The sequence below is a fragment of the Trichechus manatus genome, unplaced genomic scaffold (genome assembly GCF_000243295.1).
Source record: "Trichechus manatus latirostris isolate Lorelei unplaced genomic scaffold, TriManLat1.0 scaffold00078, whole genome shotgun sequence".
Classification (NCBI taxonomy): Eukaryota; Metazoa; Chordata; class Mammalia; order Sirenia; family Trichechidae; genus Trichechus; species Trichechus manatus.
The window spans coordinates 1691477-1707217 of record NW_004444014.1 but is presented as its reverse complement, the minus strand read 5'-3'; the positions used below and the strand labels follow the sequence as shown (position 1 = coordinate 1707217).

At 47.5% G+C, this 15741-nt stretch overlaps 1 protein-coding gene across 1 annotated transcript in view; it reads left to right on the top strand.

The window, feature by feature from the left end:
- SLC14A2 (solute carrier family 14 member 2) overlaps positions 1-15741 on the top strand; it is a 51708-nt gene that overhangs the window by 26669 nt on the left and 9298 nt on the right. Inside the window, 5 exon segments of the mRNA XM_004380893.1 lie at positions 9902-10025; positions 12143-12227; positions 13174-13333; positions 14082-14271; positions 14991-15119. Coding sequence (XP_004380950.1) covers positions 9902-10025; positions 12143-12227; positions 13174-13333; positions 14082-14271; positions 14991-15119 — 688 coding nt within the window.

Genomic DNA, 15741 nt, shown 5'->3' with positions numbered 1-15741 from the left:
GAACCGCAGACTGCTGAGCCCACATAAGTTCACAGCACCAGTTTTATTGAGTGAATTATCTGGTTGGCTTGGTCTTCTATTCAGGAAAATTATCGAGCATGATTTTAAGGATTCCAGGAAGATTTCTATCCCTCTTGTTCCCTATCTTGCTGCCCAAACATTCTTTGGTTTAAGACTTTAAACCTGTTAAAATGTAAACAGTCTTGGGATAGTAATAAAATAAGCATGATCAATCATTTGCATCTTAGGTTGAAGAAGCCATTTCTGAGAATGAGTTTGATGAAAGAGGAGGGGAGATCACAAAGAAAAATGAGTAGCACATATTCAGAGAGTTTTTTTGCTAGGGAGGGTATGTTGAGATGAGGACAAGGTGAGTGAATGAGGGTCTGGAGCCCTCTTGTCTCATACGGAATGATGATGAAGCTGGTAGTATTTATCTTGGAGAAGAGAAATCCTGGCTGGGACTACAGCTGTCTGTGGTATAAGGTACCACATGTGGAAGAAAAGGTAGACTTACTCAGCATACTTCAAAGCATAAAGCAAGGACCACTAGGAAGAAGTGATAAGCAGGCTGACTTTGAATCAGTGGTGGTGGGAGGTGGGGGGCTTAACAATGGAAATTGCCAAAGAAATGATTGCCCTGTGAGTTCCCTGCTCTGGCAGTAAGAAAGCAGGGACTAGGGGCCTGTTGGGAATACTTGCTTTAGGTGGGAGGCTAGACCAGATGACCCCTGAAGCCTTTCTTCCAACTCCAAGTTTCTGTGATTCTATGGCCCTGATAACCTATAGAGTAATAAGGAGGAGGTATCACTGAGTTGGCCAAAAGATAAGAACATGGAGATTTTACGTGCCAAAAATAAATAGTTGCTGCCTTTAGAGCTTTTCTTAGAGCTTCCAGTTACTCATTTGGTTAGTTTTTCAAAATGCTAAACATGGCTGCTTATGTGGACACAAGCTGGGGGGCCAACATCACTCCAATTCTTGACCTTCTCCACCCTGTCACTTTCCTCTCTAAGGGGGCTCTTCTTCTGTCAGTGCTCTTCAGATATGCCCATCGGAAACCAGTCTCCCCGTCTGTGTTTGTGGTTATGTCAAACCACCAGTGTGCGTGGCTCCTATCTAAGGCTAAGCCTTGTTTTCTACAATTGTAAAGGTTTCGAGGGTCCAGGGACAGCTATAAGCTAAAACCAGAGAGAGGTCAGGGGCTGGCAATTTCAGTGCCAGCATGACTTCTACTCAATAAAGCACAGTCTCATTTGGCAACTTTAAAGGTATTCATTTTTTATGTGAGATTTTCAATGTTCCTGGCTATTCCTGTCTCTAACCATTCAGAGAGGATAGAAGAATCCACAGGGAACCCTATTGCCCCTAGTGAAACTAGAAATTCCAAGACCCCAAGAAGGGAGTTGGGGGAGCCATAAAGGTTCTTTTACCCTCTGTGAATTGATAAATAGGAGCCTCCAGCCCTCCTTCAGCTGCAGAGGCTGCTAGGGCAAAGGAAGCAGCTCTCTGGAGAACCTCTAGCTCAGTTTGCATTTATTCCACACAGACTCTGGCCGTTTCCACTTGAGGATTCTGACTTTTCTGAGTTTAGCCCCTGGCAGTCAATGCAGGCCTTCTCCCACTAAACCAGTTACCTTCCAGTCCAGATTCTGATTCATAGCAATCCCATGTGTGTGAACTGTGTTCCATAGGGTTTTCAGTGGCTAATTTTTCAGAAGTAGATCACTTGGTCTTTCTTCTGAGGCGCCTCTGAGTGGACTTGAACCACCAACCTTTCGGTTAGCAGCCAAGTAGGTAACAGTTTGCACCGCCCAGGGACTCCCTCCTCCTTCTACAAGGTTTGAAATGCAGAGTTGAAACGAGTCTCAAGTGTTGTAAAGAAAACTTAGCTCTGCAGTGAATTCTGATTGACTAGGCCTTCAAGAGAGGAGAGGTCTGTCGGTATAGACAGATCTCTCGGGACCCCTTGGCATCTGAGCTCCAGCCTTCTCTAGGACTTGTTGGGGATTTGATTCCATCTTTGCCTTGTGCTCCCCAGGTTGAGAATTGATTGCCCCACCTTAAGTCCAGCCTGTTTGACAGACACAACATTTCTAAGCACCACAGTTCCATTTGGCTCATGGAACACGTGTGAACTTCCTGGATGGCTTCCTCAGGGATAATTATTTCCTGTCTTTTCAAATAGATTGCATGTTGTTCATGGGTGGCATCTCCCTGGGGTGGGTGGGTGCTTGGAGGGCTGGAATGAGCTCACCACAAAAGGTGAGACCTCAGGGAAGCAGAGCAAGAGGGCAAGGGAAGAACATCCAAGATGAGCCAAATGACCAGCCAGCTTGGGGACCAGGAAATGTGAACACTCAAGTGTCATCAGGGAATGGCCACCAGCCCTAAATCAGCAACCAAAGAAAGGCCCCTGTGCCGTGCTGGGAAGTGACCTGTCCGCCCCCACCACCTCTCCCTGGAATGTGGGGCCTCTGGGTTCCTCCCACCTCCTTTGTTTGCTTTACTTCCTTAGAAGGCCCTCGGTGATCAGAACCCCTCTTCAGCAGTTCCAAAACACCTGGCCACGTGGGACAAGGCCTTTGACGTCAGTGAGGGTGTTTGTCTACTCAAGTGTAGCTAATTTTCTCAGGGTGAGGTTTAGTTTCTGAGCCTGGGTATGCCCCTCACAATCAGCCACTGAGTGACTTTGTGTGAGGGGAGAAAGGAGGTGGGGGGGGGGGTGAAGCGTGACCCAACATACAAAGCTAAACAAAGCATGTTTGGATTGGGCCCCCTCCCCAAACTCCAACCCGTCAGACTCCATGATTTCATGGGACTCGGGAGGCCAGCTTCCCTCATATGTAGACCTCAGAGTCCTTTCAGGAGGCAGGGTTTAGGTCATGCCCTCCTTGCTCTGAGGTGGCCCCGTGGTGAGCCCCCAGACTCCCAGGACTCCGGTCAGCAGCAGTCAGAAGGAGGAGAGGTCTGAAAATTTCCACAGAATCAGAAAAGACAGCTGTGTAGAAACTTTCATTGAGAAGCTGATGGCAATACTCAGGCAGTGCCTGGTCTTGTAAGGGGAATTAGGGGAGCTTATTGAGGTTAGAAGGCAAATTGGCCCCCTGAGGAGACAACACTTAGATAATTGCTTTAAAGGCAAATGCTGGATCTAGAATTCTAATGAAGGAAGTAATGGAAAGGTAATACCTGAGGGCGGACAGGGACATTAGTAGACTAGTCCTTAGCTCTTTCCCTTTAAAGAAAACCTGCCGGATCAACCTAGGTGGGGGAACCATGGTAGCGGGAGCCAGTCATCCCCTGGGAGTTTAGAAGTAGTCATTTGGCAGGAAGGCCAGAGAGAATTGCATAAGGAGCATTTGCCCTCCTCTCCTTCCTTCTCCATGGTACCCTTCCTCACCTGGCAGACAGGCACCAGGCATAGGCTTGGGGAAATGCAAGGTGAATTTACAGAAAGTAAGCAAGGGGGTGGAATGGAGGGCTCCAGGAAGTAAAGGGGTTTGGGTTTAGGGAGAAGTCACAGCTCCTGGAATTGAAGACCAGAAACGCCACCCCCCATTGGAATGAAGCTTCTTCCTGAATCCCAATGATCTAGATCCCTCCAGCCCAGTGCAGGAAATCAAAGGAGCCCAGGTAAGAGATCTCAGGGGAGAGAAGTGAACCAGGGAGCAGGACCAGGTAGCAGGACCCTAGTCAGTAGGTCCATCTGACTTTTCAAAGGAAGCACAAAAGGAAAGGTTGGTCTTGTTCCTTCCTCCTGTTATGCTTCCTCTGGGAAAGCCAGTCCTGGGGTGGGGAACCTTCCTAAGAGCTCCAAAGAGAGTTTAGATCCTGGAAGCTTCAAGCTGGAAGGGTTCATAAATATTAATGGTTCCAACCCCTTATTTTGTAGATGAGAAAACCACAGCTTGTACAGAGATTTGCCCAGGTGATAAAAGATTACGAGTGTCCTAACTCACAACTCCGAGCTCTTCTTGTTGACCTGGTGATAGAACCAAGCTAATCTATCAGCCCTCAAATCCCTTTACCACCCCACCTGGCCAGTCGATCAGGATTTTTATTATTTATGTCATCCTTTCCATAATTCATGGGTCCCACCTTGCATTTCTGGAACCTTATCCTCCTTCACTCTTGACTTCAGTGCTATGACCAACAGCTCTGGCATGGGTATATTTCTCAATTAGCACCAATGTTGAGTTAAGCCTATGGGATGCAGCCTCTGGCTAATAAGGCAGAGTTGAATACCTTCTGCCCAGGGCACAGACTGGGGCGGGAATAGCAAGAGGAGAGTACGGAGATAACTTGTAGAAAGCTTGTAGTCATGGACCTCTTTGGGTAAAAGTTCATTTTCAGTAAGCTAGACTACAAAATTTTTCCCCTTCTGAAAGATGTTATATACAGTTTGGGTTTGTTTTGTTTCCCTCAGATAAACTGCAATGAGCTTCAAAAATTTGATTTGACAGGTGCATTCTTCTACAAAATCTTTTTTCCCCTGATATTTGAACAATTGGCATTTTTCTGAGTGTTAGAAGGTAGTAGAAGCATGAGTACTTTGGGATCACCACTCCTCAGAAAAAGTGGGAACAAGCTGTTCCTTCCTTCTCCAAGTCATGGGGAGGAAAGCATCGCTGGACTCTTGCCTGTTAAAACACAGGATGATGGCGATCCTGGAGGGCAGGGACCGTGCCCCTGAAATGGCCCTGAACAACCCCTAGCATGAAGCTACATGCATTGGGGGCACTTAATAAGGCTTGTTAGAGGAGGAGAGAGCAGCAGGTTCAACAGCAGGTGGGGATGCCAGGAGTTACTCAGCTGCTAAGGTATACCACAGGTTATCTAGGACTGAGCTTCCCAAACCCTGTGCCACAGGGCCCATGCAGCTATGCTAAGAGAGCAACCCCTTGGCCCTCTGAGCAGCCGGGGGGCCTTGGCATGTCCAGAGTCCCTGGGCCCAGGCCTTCTGGCCATACAACATCACCTGTTTACTGCACCATGCCGCATAAGTACAGTTTTCTTTGTGTGCCATCATGTTAGGAAAAAAGTTAGAAAGGACCCCAAAAAGTGAGTGTTTATTGTGAAAGAAATTTACTCTTGAGCTATAGAGCACCTTCAAGCAGCTTAGGGTTTTGTAGCCAAACAGATGGAACTATGCAACAGCTTATTAATCAAAACAAATCACATCAAGCAAGATCTTGGTCTTCAATGGCTTATTTTCTTGTTTCTCATTAACTTGAGGTCTTCTAGGCACTCTTGCAGGGGTTTCTGGATTTCTGGTTGGTTGGTCATAGGTGGCCAACCAGTTATTATCATCTTAGATGCTCTTTTATCCAAGTAATGCTGGAAATAATCAGCCCTTAAACCAAACCCATTGCCATTGAGTCGATTCCAACTCATAACGGCCCTACAGGACAAAGTAGAACTGCCCCATAGGATTTCCAAGGAGTGGCTGGTGGATTCCAACTGCCAACCTTTTGGTTAGCAGCCAAGCTCTTAACCACTGAGCCACTAGGGCCCTGTAAATCCCTGAACAAAAAACTCTTCTCTGCACAGGGAATCAGGCACTGTAATAAAATTTTGACTCAAACTAAGGTACATTCTGTTTAAAAAGCTTTTTTCTGTATTTCCTTAACCTTTAAGAAAAGGAAAAAATTATAATCCACAAGGCAAAGCTTCTATTCAAGAATAATGTATATTTTAGTGAAAGATGTTCTGAATACCTGAAAGATGAATGTGACAATAAAGTTAATAAAGACAACTCTGAACGGCAAAAAATAAAGGTCACTGCAGGTAGATGTAAAACACCTGAAGTGTGTTGAGGATAAGGAACCAGCCATCCTGGAGCAGAAGGCCTGGTGCCACCAGAGAGAAGTGTCTTCCCTAAGCAGGGACCTGATGGGTGAGCACTTCAAAATTATTTCCCTGAGCATTTTGCAAGCTCATCTTAGCTCATCTTCGTAACAATATGAGAAAGAAATGGCAGGTATTAATTGGTGCAAATGGTTAAGCTCTTGGCTACTAACCAAAATACTAGTGGTTCGAATCCGCCCCGAGGTGCCTCAGAAGGCAGGCTTGGCGATCTGCTTCCAAAAGGTCACAGCCTTGAAAACTCTATGGAGCACAGTTCTACTCTGCACACTTGGAGGCGCCATGAGTCGGAGTCGACTGGGTGGCAACTGTTTTTGTTTTTTTTAATGATCTGTCTATCTGTCCTCATTTTATAGGTTGAGTTTGCAAGATCAGCTCTACAGGGTCTGTGTATTTCTTTCTGGGAGCCCTGCCTGCAATGGAGAAAACTGCAATGAGATGGCATAACTTGCAAAACACTAGGCAAAAGTTAGTGACTCTGGTTCCCAGCCAGTTGTTTTCTTTTTCCCCACCATAGCACTGGTGTATCCTATTTCTAGCACATTTGATATATGTGTTCATGATATTCTAGATATTGGCTTTATCTATTATAAAATTGTCCTGAGAGTTTGTCCCAGGGGCAGGTGGTAAATTGTTATCACCTTAGCTTTAAGTATTTTCACAGCCTTGGGAAGTTTGTTCCTTTATTTCCAATCTTCTTTGTGGCATCTGTTCCAACCTTTTATCCTCAGCTCTTGACTTGGCACATCTGGAGGGGCTGCTGTCCTCCCTGGATGGTGTGCAGCTGGCCCCCTGGCATTACCTGTGGGAGACACGGAACCAACACGGTGTCCGACCATATTCGGTGCCACCTCCCCAAGTTACCCCAAACAAGAGTAAAAACATTTTCAATGGAAAGAGAGATGATTTTTTGGTTTTGCTTTTTTGTGGCTGGGACTGTAGGAATGCACTGTAATCTGTGGTCCTGTCCCACTTTCCTGGGCTCTGAGCAGGCAGCAGAACCTGGGTGCTAACGTGAACAGGCAAGGAGTGGAAGGTGAACCACTGGCCTTCTGCAGCCAGCTCTAAGCTTTCCCGTGAGGGTGGGTTCATCCACACCTAGCAGCCATCACCCACGAACCCTCTGTCAGCAAGACCAGCTGTCCCTGCTGTGTCACTGTGGCTGACTCCTCAGGGAAAAAACCTGGGGTATCCTAACAACCAACAACTTTCTTTTTTGTATTTCCGAAGGTTCCAGGTAGATGTTGTCTTGGTTCATTAAACTGAAGCACCCTCTTTGTATTTATGAAAGATAACCCAGGTTAGTAAATGGCATTGCTCATGGCCTCCAAAGTCCAGGACAAGCCTTGGGATAAAAGGAAAGCTCCTCTCTCGTACCAGAAATGTCTGTGCTGTACAGTACAGAGCCGTACTGGGGTGGAAAGTGCAGCAGATGGGACCTGGGTTCAATTCCCGGCTTTGCCATAATTAATGAGCTATGTGACTTGGATGAGTTGCTTGATTTCTCTGGACAAGGGAAGTGGACTGTGATTTTGAAGCTCCCACCCAGGACTGAGTCTGTGAGGCTCAGGTTGGAACATTGCTCTGCCCAGGATGTGGCTGGACTAACTGACTCTTGGTATATGAGAAGGAGAGCAATGGGCAGACAGAGGTGCCCTTGTGTACCTGTAGAAATGTACCAGGGATTGGCTTTACGGGGAATCCCAGCTTTGTCAGGTGATGCGATGATACTCCCCTCAGTGCTGGTCCCCCTGCATGGGCCCTGCCTGCAGAGGTGGCCCAGGGTCAAGGGGGACTTTCTTAGCCTGGGGAGTTATCGCTAAATGCTGACCCATGGGCAGGACACTGAAATGAGAGCTTCTTCCCATCCTGGACCTAGAGGGAAGGCACTTGGTCATATGTTTTGCCTTCCATCTGAGAGTGCTCATAGCTGTCCCACCCAGTCGCTAGAGCAGGACATCATGTTTGGTAAAGCCGAGGGTCAGCGAAAACAAGGAAAACCCTCAATGCAATGGATTGACACAATAACCTCAACAATGGGATCAAACATATCAAAGACCATGGAGATGGAACAGGACTGGGCAACATTCACCACCAGGAGTTGGAGCCCACTCAACAGAAACTAATAGCAACAGAGGGTCCCACAGACACTGGCTATTGGCCCTTCTGTATTCCAAGCTTTGCTGAAGTAGCTTTTACACGAGTGGTTTCTACTAGACCAGTGCTTTCAAGCTTTAATATGCACACAGATTAGCTGGGAATCTTGCTAAAAAGCAGATTCTAAATTGGTGAGTCTAGGGTGGGGTCTGCAAGTCTGCATTTCTCTCAAGCCCCCTGGCACTGTCCCTGAAGCTGGTTCATGAACCAGACTCTGAATAGCAAAGGTGCAGAGGAAAGAACTGCTGGGCTGAGAGTCACATGGCTCCGCTGTTTGTGGGATGCCAAGGAAATCATTCCACTCTTCCATTTCCATCTTTTGGAGATAGCATTGCCCACCCTGTTAGTTTGAAGGTACTATTGAAAGGGCTGCATGAGTTAGCTTTGAAAGCATGCAAATGTGATGCACTAATAGTGTGAATGTTTTCTGCTATTCCAGACGGCCGCTGGATCATCCTACTCTAGTGTGCACTGGAACCCAAGCAGAGCTGTTCCAACTGCATACTCCAGGGATCAGCAAATCCTCCCATTCAGTAGACCTGGGGTGGGGCTCGGTACTTGGATTTTAACCAGCCATCAAGGTGGTCTGGTGCTGTTGTTTCTCAAACCACAGGCCACACTTTGAGAGATCCTGTCCCAAGAAGTAAGAGTGTCCTGCTCTCCCCATGGTGTGGACATTTAAAATTATAGGACACAGCAGAGGACTACCTGTAGCTGATCACAGATTCAGGACTCTTAGCTCTCCATAGATGGGTGCTTCTCAAACTTTAGTGAGGAATCTTGTTGAAATGCAGATAAATTGAGTGAGTCTGGGGCCGGGCCTGAGATTCTGCATTTCAAACAAGCTCCCAGGTGATACAGATGTCACTGGTCGGGACCACACTTTGAGCAGAAAAACCTAGATCAGTGGTTCTCAACCCAAGCTGCACCTTAGGGCCATCTTTTAAATATCATGGGTATTAAAATTTTTATTTTTTAAATTGTTCTGGGACGGAGATCAGGCAGTTTTTAAAGCTCCTGGGTGATTCTAATATGCAACCAGCATTGAGCCCTTCCCCCCGACCCCCCAGCAAGTGGAGGTCAAGGCACCAGCTGAACAACAGCAGTGGGCAGTGAGCCGAGGGTCCGTTCACTCACGAGACAGGTCCAAGGTCGAGTTAGGTGGTATCTTCGTTTCTTAGTGCTGCTATAACAGAAATATAACAATGGGATGACTTTAACAAACAGAAATTTATTTTCTCACAGTTTAGGAGGCTAGAAGTCTAAATTCAGAGTACTAGCTCTAAGGGAAGGCTCTCTGTATCTGCCCTGGGGGAAAATCCTTGCCTCAGCTTCCCTGCCCTGGTGTTCTTCAGTTTTTGGAGATCTCCACATGGCATCTATCTTCCCCTTTGTGCTTGCATGTCTCTGTGCCTAATCTGCTTTTTTAATGTCTCAAAAGTGATTAGGTTTAGGACACACTCTACACTGATATGGCTTCATTAACATAACAGATAAAACCCTGTTCCCGAATGGGATTACATCCACAGGCATAGGGGTTAGGATTCGTACTCTATTTTTGGGAGACACTATTCAATCCATAATGGGTGGGTCTTACAGTAGTTCCTGGCTGGTGAAATAAAGCAGGATGGCTTGCCCATCTCTTGGCACTGATATAATATGGGTCACTGTGGGAAAAGGAAGTGGAAGATTTCACAGAGGAGTGGAGAAGCTCAATGTTTGATCCAAACGCTGATGTATTTACTGACCCAGCTTTAGACCTCACTGGGCTTTCCTTTCCAGCTTCCGCGTGTGGCTGTTTCTGTACTCTCTGCCTGGCTCTCTCTGGGTGGGGACTATTGTGGGCCACTGACCTGTCTCATTTTGCCCTGGCTAGGTGGCAGTGGGGAGAAGCCACCAACGGCGGGGGTCCCAAAGGCCAACGAGGGCTCGGAGGCCGTGCTTCCCAAACGCAGAAGTGTGTTCCACATCGAGTGGTCGTCCATTCGGAGGAGGAGCAAAGGTGTGCGCTTCCTCCCCTCCTGCCTCGATATCCTCGTCTCTAAAATGGGCACAATGGCAGTAGCATGGGGTAGGGCTCATTCTAACTTCTGAGCACTGACCACAGCCAGCTTTTGAGTTATCTGGACTTCCCCTGGGTGGGGGAGAGTGGGGCTGGAACAGGCGGTGAGCTTCTGTCGGTCTAGACCAGGGGTTCTCAAACTGAGCTGTGCATTGGAATCACCCACATCCCATCCCCGGAGACTCTAATTTAATTGATCTCAGAGCAGCCTGGGTGGGCATCGGATTTTAAAATCTCTCCATGAGATTCTAATTGGCAGCCAAGTCGAAAACCACTGGTCTAAGAGGCTAGAGACGAAAGGTTCTCACCTACAGCAGAGATGGGGAGCCACGGTGGGAGGGGGTTAGGAGGGCAGCTAAGGCTGAGCAAGTGCGGAAGCCAGAAACTTGGGCTTGGAAGCTGAGAACATGTGCTAGCAAACAGAGAGGAGTCGGTGAACAGCCCCCTAATCAGCTGCAGCGGTTGAGCAGCCCCATGAAGAGCCAGGGCAGAGGGACTATGGAGTCCCAACCCCCACCCCCAGCTAGGGCAGCAGACATGCCCAGAGTCACCCATCTGGCTGGGGAGCTGTGGGAGATAAGACTGATTGCAGACTTAGTGCCCTTTTGACTATACCATATGTCTCCCAGATGATGCATCTAGTGACTCTCTTCTTCTAGTTTATCTAAACCCCATCATTTCATACGAAAAATCAGTCAGCCCATGACTGAACTTGGAGTGGTTTATGGGAACATCGTACAAGGTGGGGAGAGCATTACACATGCCTCCAGGGTCCCTCTGGTCCAGGAATTTGGTTTTGCCAGGGCTCCGAGTATGCGATACAAGAGATCACGTTTGCCTCAAAAGATTAGCAACCCCCATCCAAACATCCTCTCAAGATAGTGGCTGGGGCTGGGTGGGGAGGACTTCTAAGAGAGCACTCTGCAAAGGAGGCTGGGAGTTGGAAGCTGGTGGGAGTTGCTGCAACACTGGCCAGCACAGGGGAGCCTCAGACAGAAGCAGCAGGTGGATAGAGTCACGCACACTAGTGTGAGTTCAAAGGAAAACTCTCTGCTTCCTCTACCTCTTCAAAGCTTCCAAAATCGGATTGTTTCTCCAGCATGCTGTAAATTCCCAATCACACTGCTATTTGCACTTGCTAGTTCTTCAAAAGGGGGAACACAGCACCTTTGATATGTCCCTTCAGATACCCGCAAGGACTCATGAAACCCAAAGGCAACACCCATTTCAGTCTGAAAATACAAGGCGTTCGGAGCCCAGCCTGCCATTCTCACAGTTGACCACTGGAGGGAACCAGAGCATCAAGACTGAAATTCCAAAGGCCTTAACTGCTTTTGCTGTTGAGTGCCTTTGAGTCGATATAAATTATCCAGTAATAATGAAAAATATGCTTAAAGCCACATTACAAGAGTTTTCTAGAGTTAAAAGGGCTTGCCAAAATCTCTTTCAAGTGGCTACAGGTATATCACTTGTCCTAATTTAAAGCAGCCAGCAGCAGCTGCTAAAATACCTAAAATCCAGGCATACACTCTAAAAAACAAAACAAAAGACCAAAATAGCCCCCATTTATCCAGCTGGGGAGATTCATGGCCAAATTCAGATCTTGCATTACCCAGGCAGCGTATTACTCTAGGAGCAGGAAGTCAAGGACTCCAGCAAAGCCCGGCTTCTCTTTGTACACCTGCAAGTTCTCTGTGGGTACAGGAGAAAGAGCCCTGGATCAGGGATCATGGGCAACCCACTGATACCCTGGGCTGCTGTTTCCTCATCTAAAAAATTTAGGGGTTGAGCTAAATCAGGGCTTCTCAACTGAAGGTTGGTGAACCCCCCTAATTCCTATAAAACGTCCTGTTTATATGAAAGGCCCCAAAGGGGTCTAGGACCAATAAAAAAAAGGGGGGCCTTCCAGCTTCAAGACTCCATGGTTCTGTGCTTCCTCAAGAGGAATAGGAAACACTAAATATTCCAACTCAAGCCTTGTAAGAAATTAGCTGCTGGTGAGGGGGGCGGTGCAGGGTAAATGTATCCTAATTGATGTGCTTTCTTTCTGACTCCGGTGTTTGGAAAAGGTGACCACCAGGAGAGAGCAACCAAAGACTCACTTCCCTATCAATACCGGAAGCCCACCCTGGAGCTGCTTGTGAGTACCGAGCGGCCCAAATCAGGGGCAACGCGGTGATGTCAGAGCCTGCAGCAGAGGAAGGAGTTGACGCCCAAAAAAGACGTTCTCTGCTTTAGGCAAATCTTTCTTGAATTTATATTTTCAGAAAAGTAGTTACCTGGAATAAATATGTCTTTTTCACAGTTTACTTTTACTTTGTCACAGTCCTTTTATTTAAATTATTTATCATCAGTTTTTCTCTAAATGCAGAATTCTAGGATTTAAAAGATAAACTTGTGCCAATTTTCAAAAACAGAATCTTGACGTGCAATTTCATACCTGTATGCTTACGGACAGTTAAATGTTAAGGACTAGATATGCTGGTGGTGAGAGGAGATACCACACTCTGGAAGAAGTGTGGTATAGAAAAAGTAATGATTTTTTAAAAAGAATCTAAAGATCTGTGGTTAAATCTCAATTCTACCATTTGACCTTTGCAGATGAGAACCTCCCCATGTCCGAGTCCTCATCCACAGCATTATGATAAAGATGTCATCTAGTTGTACCGTATGGTAGTTGGTTGTCCATGTTAAAAGAGGTAACATGTCAAAAAAAAGACATCCTAATCTATAGAAAAGGAGTCCTGGTGGCGCAGTAGTTAAGCACTCAGCTGCTAATGGAAAGGCTGGTGGCTTGAACCCACCAGACGCTCTGTGGGAGAAAGATGTAGCAGTCTGCTTCTGTAAAGATTACAGCCTTAGAAACTCTATGGAGGCAGTTCTACTCTGTCCTATAGGGTTGCTATGAGTCGGAATGGACTCAATGGTTGTGGGTTAATCTATAGAAACAGGAAGCTGATTAAATAGCAATTCCCAATATCAAATGAAGCTCTTAGCTGGGTCCCTGAGGGACCACGCACATCTGCTCCTCAGCGTTAAGAGCACAGAATGTGAGCACTTCTCGCCCATCTTTTTTCCCTGCACAGGAGCTGGACACCATGGAGGAGAGCTCCGAGATCAAGGTAGAAACAAATATTTCTAAGATGTCCTGGATTCAGAGCTCCATGGCTGCCGGTGGGAAAATGGTCAGCAGAGCCCTCAGTTACATCACAGGAGAGATGAAGGAGTGTGGAGAGAGCCTTAAAGGTAAAGGTTCTGTGAGAGAAGCCCAAACCCCACCCTAAGAAGGTCACCTCCAGTCGTCCCCCAGAAATTTGTTGCCACAGTTCCCACCAGACCAGCCTGAGTTCCATTTCCATGGTCTTTCAAGAGAAGATAGGAGTTTTGCTTTTGTAGCAGACATACCGTCTCTTGGGATGTAAACACCAATACGTTTAAGCGTGTTAGCTCTCATTTCTAAACACAAGAGCTACGCTCTGTCAAATATACCAGCAAAGGGTTGCAGATATGAATGCTTTAGCACTGGGATTCTAAAGCCAGCACGCTAGAAAAACACTCTCTGAATGGCTCACAGAACCGTGTCTATTATTCCAGTAGGTTCCCTTTAGCAATCTCCCCAGAGCTCAGGCCACGGATTTGATACATCTTCACGCAGCAGGAGAGTTTTCTCCCAGAAATGAGCCTTCTTAAAAATCCATGTCACTATCATGGGGGGGATGGGGGGCACATTTAGGTCCAGGTGCCCCATCTCCACTGCTTGGAAACCTGCCTTAAGACCACGCCCAGCTGGCAATGGGTGCAGAATCAGATGCCCTCTCTGGTTCTTTTTGAACCCCTTCTGTGGTGGTTGACTACAGGTAGCTGGCCCTCTGCTGACCCTCTTTGGATGTTGAGAGTCCCTCCCTCCCACTACCACCACCCAGGCCTCTCCCAGAGCTGTCACAAATGCAGGGCACCCTGAGCATTGCTGACGTCCTGCCCCGGTGCATTTCAGACGAATCCCCCGCGTTCCAGTTTCTCGACTGGGTCCTCCGGGGCACGTCCCAGGTGATGTTTGTCAACAACCCCCTCAGTGGCATCCTCATCGTTCTCAGCCTCTTTGTCCAGAACCCGTGGTGGGCTATCTCAGGCTGCTTAGGAACCATTGTCTCCACGCTGACAGCCCTCATCCTGAGCCAGGACAAGTAAGTTCCCACAGCCATGGGGCCTGGAGACCTAGGGCCCACATGCAGGGCCAGAGAGCCCTCCCTGTGGAGACCACTCCCCACCTGCCCACCCCGCACTGCTGATTTCCCCTCCAAGTAAGAACACTGTAACTAAAGATGACTATTCCTTCTGGTTGTTCTTTTTTATTCTGGTTTTATATATATATATACATCTCAAAACATTTGCCATTTTAACCATTTTTAAGCATACAATTCAATGACATTAATTACATTCGCCATGTTGTGCAACCAGCACCACTGTCTATTTCCAAAAGTGTTCCACCACCCCAAACAGATACTCAGTACCCTTCAGCCGTAACTCCCCATTATCCCTCCTCCCAGCCCCTGGTAACCACTAATAAACTTTTGTCTCTATGCATGTGCCTATCCTAGATATTTCATAAAAGTGGGACAGACAATCCTTGTCCTTTTGTGTCTGACTTATTTCACTCAGCATAACGGCTCACGGAAGAACCATGTCTACTACTAGCTGACTGTGTTTTCATAACTACACATTGTCTAGGGAAATACCAGAGGGTGATGGCTGCTCTCCCCATTCCCAGAGGGGTGGTTGGTTTGAAGGTGTGGTCGGGCCCCATGAGAGAAAAATCTGAGTCAGTAGGACAGTTAACAAGGGAGTACCCTATAGTAGGCCATGCGGGAAGCCCCCTCACTAGCCCTTGCCCCTTTTCCCCCAGATCCGCCATTGCTGCAGGACTCCATGGGTACAACGGGGTGCTGGTGGGGCTGCTCATGGCTGTGTTCTCTGACAAAGGTGACTATTACTGGTGGCTTCTGCTCCCTGTCATCGTGATGTCCATGTCTTGGTAAGTCTCTGACTGAGGCTGTGGGCTCAGATTGAGGGCCGCCGCCCTTTTTATCCCAGGCCGTGACTATCTGTGCAAACTTGATTTGAAAGTCACATTTACTTAGCCTGCATATCAGAAACACCTCCTGAAGTGGCTAGCGTTGCACAGCTCCAGGCACCGGGCCAGGTGCTCCACGTACAGTATCTCATTACCTACCTTCCTTCACTTTTCTTTTTTTAAAGATATAAAAGGACCATTTCAGGACCCACCTTGCTAGAGGGTAGAGAAACTGAGGCCTATGTTGGTTAAGAGCCCCATGCCATGGAGTCCTATCAATGTCTGTAAATCTCATCCCTCCTCCTCCCTGTCCAGCTTTTCTTTTCCTTGGGACTCCTGATCAGACCAAGACAATCTCCCAGTGCAGGCTGAAGACAGGCAACTGGGCAGAGTCCCCAGAGCACCAGACACCAGTGCCTCCTCCCCTCCAGGAGGCACAGGGCACTCTGGCCAAAAGGCCCAGTGCACTCAGTGGCTCAACAAACATTTGTTGAATGAATGAATGTGATCCCCTTCCCTCCCCCAGCCTTTCCTCTCTCCTCACATCTGTGGGTGCAGCCATGTGACTCTGGGACTTCCTGTC